Source organism: Podarcis erhardii (genome assembly GCF_964252035.2).
Source record: "Podarcis erhardii genome assembly, chromosome: 5".
In the NCBI taxonomy this organism is placed as follows: domain Eukaryota; kingdom Metazoa; phylum Chordata; class Lepidosauria; order Squamata; family Lacertidae; genus Podarcis; species Podarcis erhardii.
The window spans coordinates 54,978,106-54,996,174 of NC_138509.1; the positions used below are offsets into that span (position 1 = coordinate 54,978,106).

General features: G+C 41.8%; 1 protein-coding gene across 1 annotated transcript in view; it reads right to left on the reverse strand.

Moving 5' to 3' along the window:
• SORCS3 (sortilin related VPS10 domain containing receptor 3) overlaps positions 1-18,069 on the reverse strand; it is a 419,522-nt gene that overhangs the window by 166,629 nt on the left and 234,824 nt on the right. The window contains exon 5 of the mRNA XM_081863378.1: positions 1,497-1,570. Coding sequence (XP_081719504.1) covers positions 1,497-1,570 — 74 coding nt within the window. The remainder of the gene's footprint in view (positions 1-1,496; positions 1,571-18,069) is intronic.

The following is an 18,069-nucleotide window of genomic DNA, read 5'->3' on the forward strand; positions in this document are numbered from 1 at the left end:
GACCTATGCTGGCCCAGTATGCCATATATTTCAGTTGCCTCTGTTCAGTTGTTTCATTTCCTCTCCTGTACATTTACAATATGCATATGCACTTTGGTAAAGCATTTGAAAAAAATGCAATCTTTATGTGAACATACATGCTGCATGTGTGTATAGCATCACAACAGAGCTGTCTTGATGTAACTGCACATCTTTCTCTTGGTGTTTTAACAGTGTGTAGGAGTAAATATATTTTGTTTGTTTGTTACAGTTATAACCCATCTTTCCTCCAAGAAGCTCAAGGTGGCACACAGAGTTCTCCTCCCCATATTATCTTCACAACAACTCTGTGAGGTAGGTTAGGCTGAGAGTGAGTGACTGGCCCAAGATCACCCAGTAAGATTCATGGCTGAATGGGGATTTGAACCCTGGTCTCCAAGGTCTGAGTCCAGCACTCTAAGCACTACACTACTATGGCTCTCAGTGTGTGCATATGTATGTATCAATATCACGCTGCACAACATGATTCCCTTTTTACAATATTTTACCAATCAAAAGACACAGAGCAGTTCCAAAACAGGTCAGACTTATTCCCAAATATATAGGAACTAGTACACAACCCTTTTGAGCATATCTTTTTTGGGGGGGAGGGCAGGATTTGGGATTAAAACAGTAGGATGGGGGTGGAAACACTTCAATTATACAAATATAACACTAATTAAGGACAGTGACAATGCTGAGCATATGTTTAAATTAGAGTTGTCTATTAACATCATGATTTGGTTGGACCCCAATTTGGCACATCAGAAAGCAATTTGCCTCAGACCAAGGTGCTTCATAAAATGTCCAATATGGCTTGAAGTCCATCAAAGTTTATTTTATTATCATCCCTACCCCATTCCCCCCACCCACCCAATTGTTTTGTTTTACAGAAGTGGATGAAATTTTCAGGCAGACTAGACTGCCCAGATAAATCACTCCATGTTAGAAGCAAAATAGATTAACTATCTGAGTAAAATCATTCTTTCTGATTACAAGCTAGTCCTTTCAGCCACAACAGAGCTGTTCCTCCAGCATCTCTTCTAGTGTTTGTTTTGCCTATCCTCATCACCCCACATTTGCATTAGGGCATTGTGTTAAGCTTAGATACATTATTTTTGCTGTCAGTAGACACTTGTCTAGCTCACTGATGTGCTTGAGGGATCCCCTCTTGAACATGTGCCACCTTGTACAGATCCTCAGCCTCTGACAAACCAAAATCCTTTTGAGGCACCCCACTTTGCTTCAGATTTTGGGATTTATTCAAATCCAATGTAGAAACGTAGCTGAAATTTCTCCTACTTAAAATGATGACACTGGAAAATGCTTAACTTTGGTTTGATGTTGCAGTGATTCTAAGAATGAGTGAAGAAACCATTTGGAATGAAGACCATCAGTTTCAAAATGTGTGCTTTGTTACTGATCCTAGCTAGACCATCCATTATTATGCAGTTATAATATAATGGGAGGAAACTCACCAGTAAAATCTGTTTGGAGTAATCCGTTCATGCATAATCTGCCATCTTCTTCCAAAATCCATAGAGCTATAAAGCTGAAATACAGAAAATCCAATTAGTGAGTCTGTAACATGCAATAAAGTGGCACATGGCCACTCTTGATGAAACAAGTTTGATCCTCCTACCATAATAATAATAATAAAACCCTGTTTTGTATTGAGTCCCAGCATGAGGTTCTTGCTAGAGTTCTAAGAAGAGAATCATTCACAATGTGCTCAAGTTCTGAATGTGCATTTTGAGGCCAGGCTGTTTTGTGCAAAGTGTTTCCATGGTGTGGAAACTGCACTTTGTTTCCCACCATCAGAATTCCATGAGATTTAACCTTTGTTACATGTCCTAGCCCTAGAGTTATGGTCCCTGGAAGGGGGGTGTCATATCTTAGTGGAGATGTGCCTCACCTGGGAGCTGAATTTCTCCATATCTGAGAAATATGAGACTGCAGAAGTAGATATGGGTTTTGTTACTCAAAGCGCACATATATGGGCTTTAATGAAGGTAATCATCCTCTTATTAGACTTGTGTTAAACAATTCATTCTTTTACCCTTAACTGTATCTCCTGCTTTTCAGTATGAAATAACACCCGAAGAGAAGAAGAAAATCAAATACACATCAAAACAACCATAAAAAATAAAAATGATCAAATATAATAAAAAACAAACACAACAGGGACAATTCCAAAGCAGAGCAAACAGCCACATAGTGGGAAAACTAAACTTCTCAAAAGCCTGCAAAAACAAAAGCTTTTTCATAGCAGCTAGAAAGCCAGGATGGATCAGCTGATCATCCTACAGAGGAAGAACTCCGGAGCCTGGATGCAAAGGCTGGGCTGAACACCTCCTCTTCCAAACACCAAGCCTCCAATGGCAGGGAGAGGCAGGCTGTGTAAGCGTTACCAGCTTAATGCATAGCTAGGGTGTTCTTTTTCTCAGTTCAGATGGAAGCTGGTTTGGGGAGGGGAAAGACATCACAAGCAGTATTTAATATGAAATGACAGGACAGATACTGATTATGGCTAATGTTGTGTGGACGCTACCTTCCAAACCAGTGGTAGGAGCACTCTGAGTAAACACAAATATGTATGCAGCTGCAGAGGAATTGAGTTGTGTGTTTCTTGGTTTGTTTGGGGTGGGGGTGGGGCTTTAGGATAGCCTAACTCCAAACCATGTTCAGTATCAAGAGCTCAACTTTGGTTACCTTCAGAAAAGCATTATAGTGGTACCTTGGGTTACATACGCTTCAGGTTACAGACGCTTCAGGTTACAGACTCCACTAACCCAGAAATAGTACCTCGGGTTAAGAACTTTGCTTCAGGATGAGAACAGAAATCGTGCGGCGGCAGCGGCAGAAGGCCCCATTAGCTAAAGTGGTGCTTCAGATTAAGAACAGTTTCAGGTTAAGAATGGACCTCCGGAATGAATTAAGTATGTAACCAGAGGTACCACTGTATTGGTGTGCTACAATACTTAATAGGTATGAAAGAATGGGGGGGTGGCCTGCAATGTACATTTAAAGCAGTATCATGCCACTATGAATAACTATGGCTTTCCCCAAAGGATCCTGGGAACTGTAGTTTGTTAAGGGTGTTTAGGCATGTTAGGATACCCTTATGCCTTTCACATTCTCAGAGTGACTTAACAATCAATCCCTCTTCCCAGGGAACTATGAAAACTGTAGCTCTGTGAAAGCTCTTAATAAGTGGCAGTTCCCAGGACGCTTTGGAGGAAGCCATGATTGTTAAAAATGGTATGGTACTACTCTAAATACATAGTGCAGATGGGGCTTCATTCCTGTACAGATCTACAGAACGCTTGGTGCATCACTTGTAAGAATCCAGCAATACTTGTGGTACACAAATGCTGTGGATTAGATATCACTTGGCAGCAACGTGTGACCAAACACAATGTCGCTTTTTTCCCACAGGCGACTGAATATCATCAAGCACAGAGGTTGCTATTTGGCTTCAGTTATTTTCATTTGGCTCACATAAGTACTTTAAAAAAGAAAAGAAAAGAAAAAAGTTTCTTAACAGCTGTAGATGTGGCCAGCTCAGAAGCAGTAAGCCCCTTTCATTGCAGTTAGTCATGTGCCCTACGGTTACTCGCTCAAAAGCATCCTTCTGCCTATCATTGCAGGAGCCAGACCAGCTGCTGAGCAGTTCCCCCCCCCCTTCTTCATATTAGATCTCAGGCTGACTGATGGTAGACGAATTAAATTGAACTTGTAGCCTTTAGGCGGATTCAGATAAAAAGATAAGAAGGAGACTTTTCATTTGAGGGTGCTGGGCTTTTCTTCCATTCTTTCTACCAGTCCCCTTTGAATTTCTACTGAAATCAGATAATCAAGAGAAGCAGCAGTTACACTGCACAGATATTAAGGTTGGATGGGGGGAGCAGGGAAGAAGGTCCCTTTAACCCCACTTTGTTTCATCGCAGCTTGACGACAATTAATCATGGATGCAAATATAAAGGTCAATTACACATTACTTAAAGAAAGCCAATAAACTAAAGGCTTCTGCAAGCATAAAAGCTGAGTGCACATGTGCCTTCTGTTCACCTTGCTTTCAGGGCCCAGAGGAGGTGTCAAATGCAGCCAGGAGAAATATAGATGGCATTAGAAAGCCATTTGCTCTTGGAAGGTGTGCAGGGTGCAGGAATGAAAGCTGGTTCATTGTGAAGCCTGCTTGTAATTCTGAGATGCTGTTTTCCCAGTTTCTTTCAAGAGGACATTATTAAAAATTCCATCCTCTCAATGACAGGATATGCTGATCTTAAACAGGTATGTAAGTGCAGTGCCACACTGAGTGGCTGGTGTCAACACAGCTACAATAGCATGCTGTCACTTTTAAGTCTTTTATAGCAGCTTACTACTATTTCTTATGCATTGCTGAGACAAGCTCAGCGCGAACCTAGTTGTGGACCCTTTCTACAATAGAGAGCAGGTTCATACACTCTCAGTCCTTACACCTGCTGGAGTCCATATGTTGAAATAGGGGCTTATGAACACAGAACCCAACAGATACCAGTTGGATCCATGCAGTTGTTACTCCTTGATTTCGAAAGACAGCAATCATGCATTTCAGACTTATGCACTCTTGATTCTGCACCTCTAGGCACAAGAGACATCCATAGTACAGAGATGAGTTGGATGTTCCACTAAGGATGTCTGGCAGGAAGGTACGTTCTCTGTTTCTTACTCATGTAGGCTCATCTGAGCAGGGCTCTATGTCACTGATTATGTCAATGATTATGTCAGGGAACTTTTGGCCCTCCCGGTATTGTTGGACCATAAACTCCCACCATGCTTGACCATGGGCCATGCTCACTAGGGCTCATAGAAACTGAAACCCAACAGCATCAGGAGAGCCACAGGCTATATATGATGGCTGAAATGCCATTTGGAGGATGCCACATAGATGGCTTTTCCTATAGGGCCACCAGTGTTGTATTCCCTTTCTGTGTTGCAAACAATGTTGTGCACCATCACTCAGTGACTTAACTTACAAATGGTGGCTGTTGTTAGGGAAGAAACTTCAACCCATTACACCATGTCTGTTCATCATGACAGTCATGTTGTTGCAGTGCTGTAGGTTGCAACGCTGTATGGATGCAGCAGTTGCTGCATTCCATCCTTACTATTTCATTCGTGATCATTCTTTAGCTACCTAAAGAATCAGTCTGCTGGGAATGGCAAAGAGCAAATTATCTCTCTCTCTCTCTCTCTCTCACACACACACACACACACACACACCCCAAGCAGGTACTACAGTTGAATAAAATCACAGCAATTCCATGGATTTAGATTATGAATTGATAGCTGTAGTTCTAATGTGACAAACATCATCTGCCCCTGTATCCCTTGGATAGTATTTTTTCAAACTGGTGATTCTCACGTCACTTATTCCAGAGTGAGAAATACAGAGTAGGTTTAAAAAAAAAAATTAAAGAGCTTCCAAAATGTAGAGCTACTTTTCAAATGTAGCTATGGATCCAGATTGCAAATATTTATACCAAAGAAGTCTTCTGTGCATCTTCAAAGCTTGCTTGATTTATTTTCAAATTACTACTTGTCTCTTGTTTGTCATGCTGCACTACCAACAAAGCTGTTACACCTGGTTTTACAATGATGATAGTAAGAGTCACTTTTTATTTTCCTTGTCTGCATTAACCCCATATCCTTAAGCTTCCATCCCACTATGTGATATCAAGCTAATTGCTCAGCCTTAGTTTTCTAGAGAAGATCAGCCAAAACTGGGGGGCATGTGAACTTAGTTTTTCATCACCCACCATGGATTTGGAGGGAAGTCAAATTATATAAATGATAAATGAGTTGTTAACTTCAAATCTCCCATGCCCAGATGTTTGTGCATGTTTCAAGCTGATAACTATGGTCTGTGAGACTTGATTGTGTTCCAGATTGGCAGCGGGTCAAAAAAATGTTTAAAGTAGATTCTTCCCAGGTATAGTGGTACCTCAGGTTAAGAACTTAATTCATTCCGGAGATCTGTTCTTAACCTGAAACTGTTCTTAACCTGAAGCACCACTTTAGCTAATGGGGTCTCCTGCTGCCACTGTGCCGACGCTGCTCAATTTCTGTTCTCATTCTGAAGCAAAGTTCTTAACCCAAGGTAATATTTCTGGGTTAGTCGAGTCTGTAACCTGAAGTGTATGTAACCCGAAGTACCACTGTATTTACTAAAATTCCCTAATATGGATGGTATTTCATTGACAACCACATTCTGTTCCTCCAAAAATGAAACTCCCATCAAGCAAACATCAGAGTGAGAGCCAGTGAAAGAGTGAGAAGCTAGGCTGAGCCATTCGGGAAATCTTAGAAGGCATCAGCCACTCTCAGTTCGACATCTAATCCCACTTCATATGCCTTTTCCCATCTAAAGTTGTTGTCAGGACCTCATCAACTCAGGTTTGCTCTGTGGTGACCACATTTGCAACTGGAGTAGTAACAACAACAACAACAACAACAACAACAACAACAACAACAACATTTATATGTCACCCACTCTGGACAGCTTCCAACAAATTAAAGCACAGCAAGACATAAAACTTTAAAAACTTCCCTGTCTTCAGATGTCTTCTAAAAGTCAGATAGTTGTTTATTTCCTTGACATCTAGTGGGAGGGCATTCCACAGGGCAGGCACGACCACTGAGAAGGCCCTTTGCCTAGTTCCCTGTAACCTCTCAATGAGGGAACCTCCAGAAGGCCCTCAGAGCTAGATCTCAGTGTCTGGACTGAATGATGCAGGTTAGAGACGCTCCTTCAGGTATGTAGGGCCAAAGCCTTTTAAGGCATTAAAGGTCTGCCCCAACATTTTGAACTGTGCTCACAAACATACTTGGAAGCCATGCCTCCTGTCCATCATTGCACTGACCTTTCTCGGTGGGCTGAGGGGCAGCTCACAATATTGTGCTGGCTGCTTTAGCTTCTTCCTTCCCTATGCAGGTGCCCCCACTCCCCTGAAAAATGTTGCCCTCCCCTTCACATACACAACAATACAATACAGTTATGTTGTGTGGGAAGAAGTCCAAGTGCATTGCATTACCCATTTGCTTAGGCAGTGTGGGGAAACTCCAACGTGCTGCAAGAAGGCTTTCTGGCATCCTTACAGCACCAGAAGACAGGGAGTGCCCCCATGTTCCCTTCTGTATTTGCCTCTTCTGTGTCATTTGGAAAGATGGTTAGGGTTTCTTGGTTACCTAGGCAATGTCACCTAGGTATTTCCCTGCAATGCCGCCTAGGTGTTTCCCTGCTTTCCTCTGAACCTGTGAAGAAAAGCCTCAGCAGAAGGCTGGAAGACAGGGATGTGCTGGAAGATGGGGCTGTGTCCCCAAAGTCCCTGAGGTAGAGAACTTGTGGCCCTTCAGAAATGGACTGCAACTTCCATCATCCCTGATTATCGGCTGCGCTAGTTAGAGAGCTGGTTTTCCAGGCTTAGAAATACAGAAAAGTTCATTTCCCCTTCTTTTTGCCAACAGGTGAATTTTGTCCGTTTTCCTATGACACTCCTGAAATATGAGCTAAAGCAAGGGCAGAGTTTCATGATCTGCAAACAAGACTGCGGAGTTAGGGGATTATTTCCACTCAATCTTATAAAACCTCTTAGTCTCATCTACAATACAACTTAATTTTCTGGGTACAGTGATGGTTTCACGTTTGCTACATCATTATATACAAGCACATTAGCTGGACACATACAGTGTTGCTTTCATTCCCTGCCCATAACTTTCCCATAGGCATCTGATTTGCCACAATTGGAATCTATCTGCATATTTTAAAACCTTTATCCACTAACATGCAAGCATTTCCTAATTTTATTGCCTAGATTCTATAGTTGAAAGGTGGATTCTGTGATGTATAAAGCAATCATTATCAGCAACATGAAGATTTTTAGATCCCCTGTCAATGCATGTTTAATTCATTTTTCCTTTCAGTCTAATCAGCACATGGGAAGGGAGTGAAATAGCTAAGCAAAGTAACTAAGCATTTGATCTTCCTCTCCACATGACTCTGTCTCTTCCCCAACTATCTCCTTCCCAGTTAAAAACACCATATGGCCATGTCTGCCACAGGGGGCACTGGTGATTTTAATCAGTTCCATCAACTCTCCGAGCAGGTTTGATGGGGCAAAGCTGTTGTGAACCAGCATGCCAAAAAAATACATTCCTTCCATCTAATACAGGAAAGACCAATATTCCCCTTGGGGCACTCAAACACTGTCCTTCATTTGCCTTGCTCCAATTGCTCATAAAGTGTTTAAACATCATAAAATCTCTTTAGCATCAACAGAAAAGGAAATAGAAGCCATACTTCTAAAGCAAAGATAATTTTGTTTTCCTTCAAATGCCCTGTTGTATGATGCATTCTTTTCATTCAAGCCTGACCAGTTCTGAGGTGCGTTCGCTAGCCATTGCAGAGGCTGGTAAGTCTTCTTCTGTTTTGCCTAAGTGCAAAATTTCGAAGCTCACCTATTACCCAGAGATAGGAAGCCTAAACACTTTGCTTCTTCCCAAACTGGGGGGGGGGGGGAGCCTCTGTTCTGTGGGCTTCATAAGACCCACCAGGTCTTGCCATTCAGCCTGCAAGACCATTTTTACCAAGCCATACCCACCTACTCTGCAATTAAGGGCAGGACAAGATCTGGTTCAACTGAAAGGGGCTTACAAATGCCACCAGTCAGCTGATGGATGGCACCTGCAAAGCTCTGTGTAAGGGGCTTTGCAAGACCTGGCAACTAGCTGATTGTAGGGTCCAGAAAAGTGCCTTGCAAAGCATTCTGCTAGATTCATCTATCAGCTGGTTGTCAATTTTTGTGGAGCTTTTTGAAGGATGTTTTGGAGGCTATGCATTTGTCTGCACAGTTTAACTTCAAGCCATGTGGGCAACAACAACAACATTATTTATATGCTGCCCACTGTGGATGGCTTCCAGCAATTTATAAAACCATAGAGGTGGGCATGCTTCTGAGTACCAGTTACTGGGGAGCACAAATGAGAAAGGCTAATATGTCCTGTTTTGGGACTTCTGCGGTGGGATCTGGTTGGGCATTGTGGAAATAGCTAGATAGGCCTTTGAAAAGATCCAGCAGGGTTCTTTTTATGTTCATTTGGATGCTGTTAGCCCACACTGTATTACTTACAATAAATGCACATGTTGCTATACATGGCCCTCCATATTCTTCCTCAACTAGTCCACTCTGCATTACTGAATTAGAGCAAGAGAGCATTAGTCCGGTTGTCTTGGCAGCAGATATGTGTTTCCTCTTCCCCACCATCTCACCACTCTCTTGTGAACACTCTTCCAAGGGCAAAAAATGGTAAAGTGGAGGAGTGTATTTCATGGGGACACACATATACACTGCCATCTCTCCAGTTTTTGAGGCTGGTGCCCCCAGGGGAGGCTGGTGCATTAGGACAAATGAGGCACTGACCCACATTCAGTCTGCCCCCAGCATTCCAGAGGGTAACACTGTCTGTCAGCTTCCTCCTCAGTGTTGCACTTGTAGAACTCAGGAAGGAGGAGGCAGACAAAACTATAATTACCTGGCTCTGGCTCCCTCTGCTGCTGGTCTTCCTGCCTTCTGCCCTACCAGTCCTGATGGGCACTAGGCACCACTGAATACTGCTATAAGTGTACAAATTTGGTATATTTATTTCGTTGAAAGTTATCAGCTGGGGAAATCATAATAATTTATCATGTAACAGCACTGCATGTGTGACAGTTATTTTTATTTTGCAACAAGGGAGAAATAAAATACCAACTCACTAATCTACAGCAAGTGAGTCAAAATGCATTCTTACAGGAAACACCTTAATTACTGCAGCATATGGAAATCTTGGGATTCTTTACAGAGCACCACAGTGAGGAATTTCTCTGTGACCAGGGAAAGGATTAATACAGCAGATTAGGACTCGTCAGTATGTGTATGAAGCAGGTGTCTCCTTTCCATCACTGTCCCCCCGCAAGCTTTGCCAAAAATCAAATAAACAGAGACTTTGCAAATGAACAAAATGAAAAATGTAACTCTGCAAATGCCAGAGTCAGTCAGAACAATTTGGCTTGACAGCTGTAACAGTAACTATTACAGTGCTGGAAAATTATTGCCAGGAAGGGGAAAAAATCACCAATTGCAAGGCTAGCATGTTTGCAGGGATTCCCTCAGGAGTCCTTTTTATATTCTCATTTTATGAGCAGAAGACACCAGTACTTTATTGCCTTCATTGGCTCCCAGTCCACTTCTGGGCTTAATTTGGAATGTTGGTTTTTACCTATCAAGTTCTTCACAGCTTCTGACCTAGGTACCCAAAGCAACATCTATTCTATATGTAGGGATAGGGATTTAAAATTGTTTTTAGTGACTTTTTCACCCAGAGAACCCTGATTATGGCCCACACAATAAATAAAACTTGAATTTCTCCACAAATAACCTCTGCAATTATACAAAGAGGATGTTGGAAGCCATTGGAAGCACTTCCAGCCTGCCCTTATTTCCCACCATGCCTTTCCCTCTATGCCTTTATTCTAAGGCAGCAGTTTCATGCACAACTTGACCTGGTCCTCACATGCAGCCAAATGATGTCAGGCTGAGAAGAAGGACTCAGAGGTAGCAGAGCAGACATTGGGTTGCATTCAATTAACTTTTACTCAAAGTACACCATGGAAATTAATAGGCATAAGTGTGTCATGGCCAATAATTTTAATAGTAAGAAGCTTACTCTAAGTAAAAGTTAGTTCAATACTATCCACTATCACTTCAGATTTCAGGTGGACCTAATTTCTGAATATTGCCCTAACTTTAAAAACACCTGAACAAAAACACCTCCCTGCACATTGATAGCAAGGGGTGGGCTTGCTTTTCCCTATCACATCATAAGTTTGAGGTGCAAGTTTATCCTTGTTTGTTTTAACCATTCATTCAATCCATGTTTACTTTAGATCTACATTTAGATCTACATTATGAAGACTATTATGTCTTCAAAAGAAAGTACACCTCCAACATCAAGGACTACCAGGGGAAAAAATACAGCAGAAATTGGCCATGTCTAATAGTGTTAGCCTGCAACATATCTACCCAATACTCCCCATTCCCTCATTCTTCAAGTGCCTCCACAGACATGTTGCCTGATGTGTCAGTGCAAATTTGTGTTTAAAGGCCTTTGGACAATGAAGATCTCACAAGAGTCCAGAACCCGCCCCCCTTTCTACCTTCTTAACCCTGATCTTTTTTCCACTATGCCTCTGAGAATTATCCCAATTTGGTCATATTCTGCCTATCCATATGCATGAGAAAAGGTTAAAAGAAAAAGAAACAAAAAAAAACACCAGCCTCAGCACTGAGGCTGAATTGCGAGACATGGCGTCTATTTCCAATGCTAATTCACTGCTATAAAGAGCAGCATGGCTTTAAGCTCTGTGAAACTGCATGGTCACTTTCTTGGCGATGATTTTGGTGCCGGCATTCTTGCTGGGCACAAGACTAGACTACATGGCCCATGAGGTTCCTTTCACCTTTATGAATCTGGCAGCCTCCAAAGGTCGAGCTGCAACCATACCTAACAATTTGAACAAGAAGAAAAGAGAGAGAGGCTTCTGCAAATGTGACCTTTGCTGTTGCTAGCTTCATAGATTTTGAGGGATTGTTATCTCTGCATAAGTGATGTGTGCCAGTCAGATTAGCTTAACGGGGCCTCGACATATCCCCTAGCAAGCAGGCTGTATAACAGAAGACTTGATGCTACAATCAGAACATGCCATTTGTTTTGTTTTAGGGGATGATACAACATCTTCTCTAGCTCCTTTCCTAACAATGACTTGATTTATGATAGCTGTGGATATGGCCTAATGACCAAACTGGTTCACAGTGACGTTTCCTGCATACCTCATTGGTTTTCTTGATTTTTCGGTGGATCCAAACCACATCTGCTCCACTGGATAGCTGCTTACCTTAGACTAATTTTTTGTCTTAAATGGCAATATCACAGCTAAAGGTGACAACAACATCCTTCACTTCTGCCTTCAAAACTGCTTAACAGTAGGCATTATATTAAAGCAAGTTCCAATATTAAGCATGATGCTCAATGAAATACGAACAAAGAGGGGGAGAAGAGAAAAAGAAATGGCAGCATCATCATGTCCCTACGTACTGAATGCTATGGAACTCTATAGGCTTAAGAGTGCATAAATAGACATAGGATTGCAGCCAGAATTAGAATTTCAACTATATACAGTGAATAAGATTTCTAAAATTGTTTCTGAAGTACATCTATCTTCAAGGCTTTGCAAAATAAAGGCACTGTTGAAATCATGGGTTGGAGGAAGAGTCCCTGTGGTGAGGCTAGTCAGGTAGCACATAGTAATGACAGGTGGAACGTCTTTTGAAGGCAAATATCGCCATCTTCTGGACATTTCAAATAAATCCAGTCAGGCCTGATGTCTGGTCCCTTTGCAACCAACCACTGGAAAGCGACAAAACCACGTTTTACTACAGAAAAACCTCTGTTTTCAATGGGGGTGAGCCTGGGCAGCTGCTTCCTCCAGAAGTTGGAGGCCTCCCAGGTGGTGCAGGAAATCAGCATGCCGGGGACTCCGTGTCACACACATGACGTAGAATGGTTGGTAAAAAGAAAAAGGTTTCAAGTATCTTCCATGTAGCTGGTAAACTACAGAGGTCCTAGCTTTATGTGCAAACCCATGCTCTGTTCCTCATCCTGCAAGAGATTAACTGTATGGATTCACAACCAGGTGGCTGCTTGCATTACCCAGAAGTTGCAAAAGCATATCAGCACCAACATATTGGGTTTTGATGCTTCTGGCATAATGCCTGAAGAGGAGAGTTCACATGTCTCCTGAAAAGAAATGTACAAGCTCCAGATCCGCGTACTGCTTCTCATATTTAACTGTGGTGATGTAGACGTTTCTTCTTTGGACATTACTGTGGGGGGTGCAAACTGCAGGTGTACAAGTCATGCACACCCATTTGCTTCTGCTTCCTGACCACCAAAGCTTGCCACAGATGGAGACGTCACCTTATGGATTCAGAAGATAAATGTTACCACAGAAGACAGTCCATCAAATGCTAGGTATTTTCATCACATGGGAGTTTGTCTTCAATGTGGACACTCAGAAAAGGGGACACTGTATATAGAAATGCCTTCCTGTTTTGAGAGCTAGGAGAAAAGAGTACATAACTGACACCACTCCTCTCCTGAACACTTGCAACATAAACTGATGGAAGGGATGAAGGAGGAGAACTTTAGACAGGTGAGCACTAGCAAGCTGCAACCAATTTAAAGTGACAATGAGGCAGTGATGTAGGTGGAGCATCGGAATGACATGATCAGAAGACAACTAGAGGAGACAGAGTTAATTGATTCTGCATGTATACTGTAAACTTGTGATGTTATTCTTTTCATTGCTCAGTACTGGATCACACCTTGTGCTGTGTTAACAGGCTCTGCTATAAGCCCATCTTAGTACATACTTTTAATTGTTTTACCATGTTCTTTTAGATTTTCTTTCCCCCTCTTCAGTGTTTATTTGATTGTTATGATCTAATTTAAAATATTACCACTCCTTGTCTTTCCTTAAGCATGAATTGGTTGTCATTTTCAAATATGCATGTACCTCTTCTCTACTAGAACAAAGTAGTAAGATATCTGTCCAGTACATTTGTGTTATCCTCATCTTCCATTGTCTCCCAAGACAGACGGATGCCAACCAACGTAAATGCATTTCATTGTCCAATGATGCTGAAGGCAGTTTCAATTTGAACCTAATTGTTTATTAAGCAACCTTGCTTTCCCCACAACATGACTCCCCTAGGGGACTGTTACATTCAATGATTAATCTTGCCCTTCTTGATTACAAGTCCCCAAAGGGAATTGATCAGCAGATTTCAAAATCCTAGCACCTAGTCAAGTTGGTGCCTGGAGCAAGGGCAAAAACTACCCAAACTGCCCACAGTCAGCAGGAAAGACAAAGCCCAGCAGAGTCAGCAGCTGAGCTGAGCAGATGCTGAAGGTGACAGAAGTCAGAGTGTCACAAGAAAATTTTTGGATTCTGTACTGTTGTCAAGTCAAGAAATGTGGGATCCTAAGCAGGAGATAGACAAAACAGTGAAGTTGCATGGTATTCTTCCTTTCTGCTGTGTTCTAACTGTTTAACCTGAAATTCAGCCCGGCTGCCCAATGGGAGCAAATGTATTTAGTCACTCAAATAATTTACAACACCATTCAAAAAGATAATGGTGGTGTATAGAACAGAGAGATATAAAAATATAACTGTGGAGTTAAAATGATTGGAATGCATTAAATCAATTGGTAAAATCAAAAAGAACAATAGCCAGTAATGTATTAAGCGAAAAGTTCATGGGATGCCACTGCATTCAGCTTCTGACACTCACTGCTATTCTTCAAGGAGCCTTCCTGCTCCAAAATGGAAGCACTTTGGGTGCAGGTCAGGAATGGATTCAGCAAAGCTACTTCAGCTGTGTCACTGTGAATCCTTGTGGGCACCATGGAAGCTGGAGAATGTCAGCAGCCTAATTCACACAAAATGTGGCATTAACCCAGGCGACATCTTCAGCAGCAAGTGAAGACGTGGCATATGTCTCGTGTGAATGGGATCCCACCACCTCTCGTCTCAATGGGATCCCACCACCTGAGGCAGTCACTTCAGTCACTTATCAGGGAAATAGAAGGTAGAAACTTAAAGCAGCACCAAACTGCACGTTTGAAGTCAAGAAGGGAAGAATGGCAAATGAGTGCTGCTCTTCAAGCAGAATCAAATTATTTAGACACTCAAAATTACAGATAAATGTGAAGATTATCACAGCCTTCCTGAATTTCTTTTTATTGGACTTCCAGCTGTTTCTCTTTTGAGACTAATAAACACCAAACGTACAGTTTGGAAGAGATTGTGCTATAACCTGAAACATCCTCCTACCTATTGCCTTGCCTCTTCCAACCACCCTGTCCACCAACATTGCATGCTTTGCAGACAAAGGAAAGAAAAGTAGCATAGACTGGCGATTGGCTTGTTCACTTTTCCCCCCTGGTGAAAGGAAGTCGACATCAAACCTATAATAATAGTGCAACCATATTTGCTGAAATGACCAAAATAACCAGCAACTAAAATAAACAGAAGTGCTGCTTGCATAGATGGAAGTGGAGATACTATATATACCTAGAATGATTTTATTCTAGGTAGACTTGTCCATTTCAAGGGGTTGGGGAAAACATATTGAGATATTTTCCAGGAAAGAGAATTCATTAGTCTTATTCTAGTTTCACAGTCAGTTTCGTTTGTTTGCAAAGGCAAATCATGTAATCAGAGTTCAGTGTTTTGCTAGGGCAGAATGCATTGTGGCGCTTCTCAAAATAAGCGGGTTGCTGCTGCATAATTAAATTCCTCATCTTCCTTTAAAACTACCAGTATTAACATAATCGGGATGATAAATGCAGAGTCATACTTCTCCTTGTCAACATTCACACTTTCCATGTTTCCATTGTGACATTTGACTTTATAAAAATGACCTGGCGTAGCAACCCCACTTAATTAAAACATTTAAGAAGTTGTTTTTCTTACATGCAATGAGTGATGCATTGCACTGCAATGGAATGTGCAGCGATACAAATATTTTACAGTCCTAACAATTAAGGCTTTATTCCACCTGCAGCAGTTGACAACACAAGTGTCCCACACTTGATTCAGACAGTATCTGCACTAAAAGGGAACCAGTGGGGGGAAAGGGTGCTCCTTCGCTAATGAGTTTGGTAATCAAGGCATCTATTTTCATTTCAAATTGGCTAGATTGGGGGAAATTGCGAGACTAAATGACTAGAGCTAATTAGGATTATAAAAATATTCATCACGCTGAAGAATTAACACTGGGTCTTGATTTTCTAGTATTTGCATACGGCTGCTCTTTAAGGAAGGGTGGGGGAAACAGCACTGATAAATTGTCTTCTCTTTAATGAATTGAGCAAACACTATTTCTGTTTTAGCCATCCTTTCATTTAAAGGCACTGTTACATATTCATGATTTGTAAATGAAGCTAAGTGATTCCGATTCCTTGCATGATTACCATATTCAAGAAATTGCTTCCCCAAGTTGCTGTTAAATACTCTTGAACTTGGGATTTTCTTTTTCAACAGCAAATATTTTTGCATATCTGCCCTATTAAACATGCTGTGGTAAACCCTGCCAGCTTGAAAGATATGGTATCCAGTAACGTAGTCACAAAACCATTTATAGGTAAGATCAAGCAGCTAGCAATCCTTAGAGGCTGACTGCCATATTTGTATTTTATTTTATTTTTGCTCTGCCACAGACATCACCTAATGTTGACAGGCCATTTAACATTTCACTGTCTTTCCAATTCATTTTATTATCATCTTTGTTGCAATGGTACATTCGATCTTTGATGTATAACCATTGGCTATACTTACACTCTCCATAATGATTCACAGAACTGCATTTTACAGGCCAGTTATATATTCATTTGTTACTTCAATTTCTATACTGCCCACCATCCCATAGGATCCCTAGGTAGTGCTACACAAGATAGAATTATGTATAATAATGCAGTGGTGTAGCATGGCGGGCTGGGGGGGGGGCATTGCCCCGGGCACAGATTTGGGAGGTGAAAGCCATCGTGAGCTATCATGTCCTTCTCAGCTGCCCTACAGCTGAAGGGCACACAAGAAGGACACAACAGCCCATACACCCACACGTGTGTGTGTGTGTGTGTGTGTGTGTGTCTGTGTGTGTGTGTAATTCCACTTATATCCTACCCTTCCTCTCAAAGAATGGCAATAAGTAATAACATAAACCATCAAACCCCCACCCCCCAATATTGCTGCTGCTAATGCAGAAGGGGAAAGAGAATGGTACGGTACAATACTGTGTAATTTTGTTTGCTGTTGTTAGTTGATTATTGTGTTGCAATTTTTTTACTGCTGTACTATTAACTGATTATTCTGCTGTATTTCCTCTACCATTTCTGATTACTTAAATTGCTGTGGGATTTATTAAGTACTACGCTTTGAAGTCTTTGCTGTTCACTGGGACAACATGTGTCTGAGCAGTGGGAGATATAGGCGAGGAGGTGAGGGATTCTGTTTATACAAGGAGCCTGCAGAGTGTGTGTGTGTGTGTGTGTGTGTGTGTGATGACTTTGTGGTCTAAATGATACATTATTTTCCATTATTATTTTCTATAACTGTTTCTCTATTGATTGTCAGCTTCCATGAGCAGCAGATTGGGGAAATGTTGGAGATATAAGAATACTGGAGGAGGAGGAGGAAGAATATAGAGGGCCACTTTCTTTATTTCACTCTACTTTTTAAACATTTACATTACAATCCAGGTCAGTAAATAAATACAATAAGCCAACTGAACTATATCATATTAAATATACAGTGGTGCCCCACAAAACGAATGCCTCGCAAGACGGAAAACCTGCTAGACGAAAGGGTTTTCCGTTTTGGAGGTGCTTCGCAAAACGAATTTCCTATGGGCTTGCTTCGCAAGACGAAAATGTCTTGCGAGTTCCTGCGGGGGGGGTTTTCCTCCCCCCCCTTTTTCTAAGCCGCTAAGCCGCTTATCAGTTGATCCGCTAAGCCGCTAAGCCACTTAACAGCTGATCCGCTAAGCCGCTTATCAGCTGATCCGCTAAGCCGCTAAGCTGCTTAACAGCTGATTCGCTAAGCCGCTTATCATCTGATCCGCTAAGCCGCTAAGCCGCCTAACAGCTGATCCGCTAAGCCGCTTATCAGCTGATCCACTAAGTCGCTAAGCCTTATCAGCTGATCCGCTAAGCCCCTAAGCCGCTAATAGCGCTAATCCGCTAATGGGCTTGCTTCGCAAGACGAAAAAACAGCAAGACGAAGAGACTCGCGGAACGGATTCTTTTCGTCTTGCGAGGCACCACTGTATTACATTTACAAGATGAAATCATTTTACAACATCTCACAAAAACTCATCTTTTTTGCTGTTCATATTACTCTCATGCTGAAAG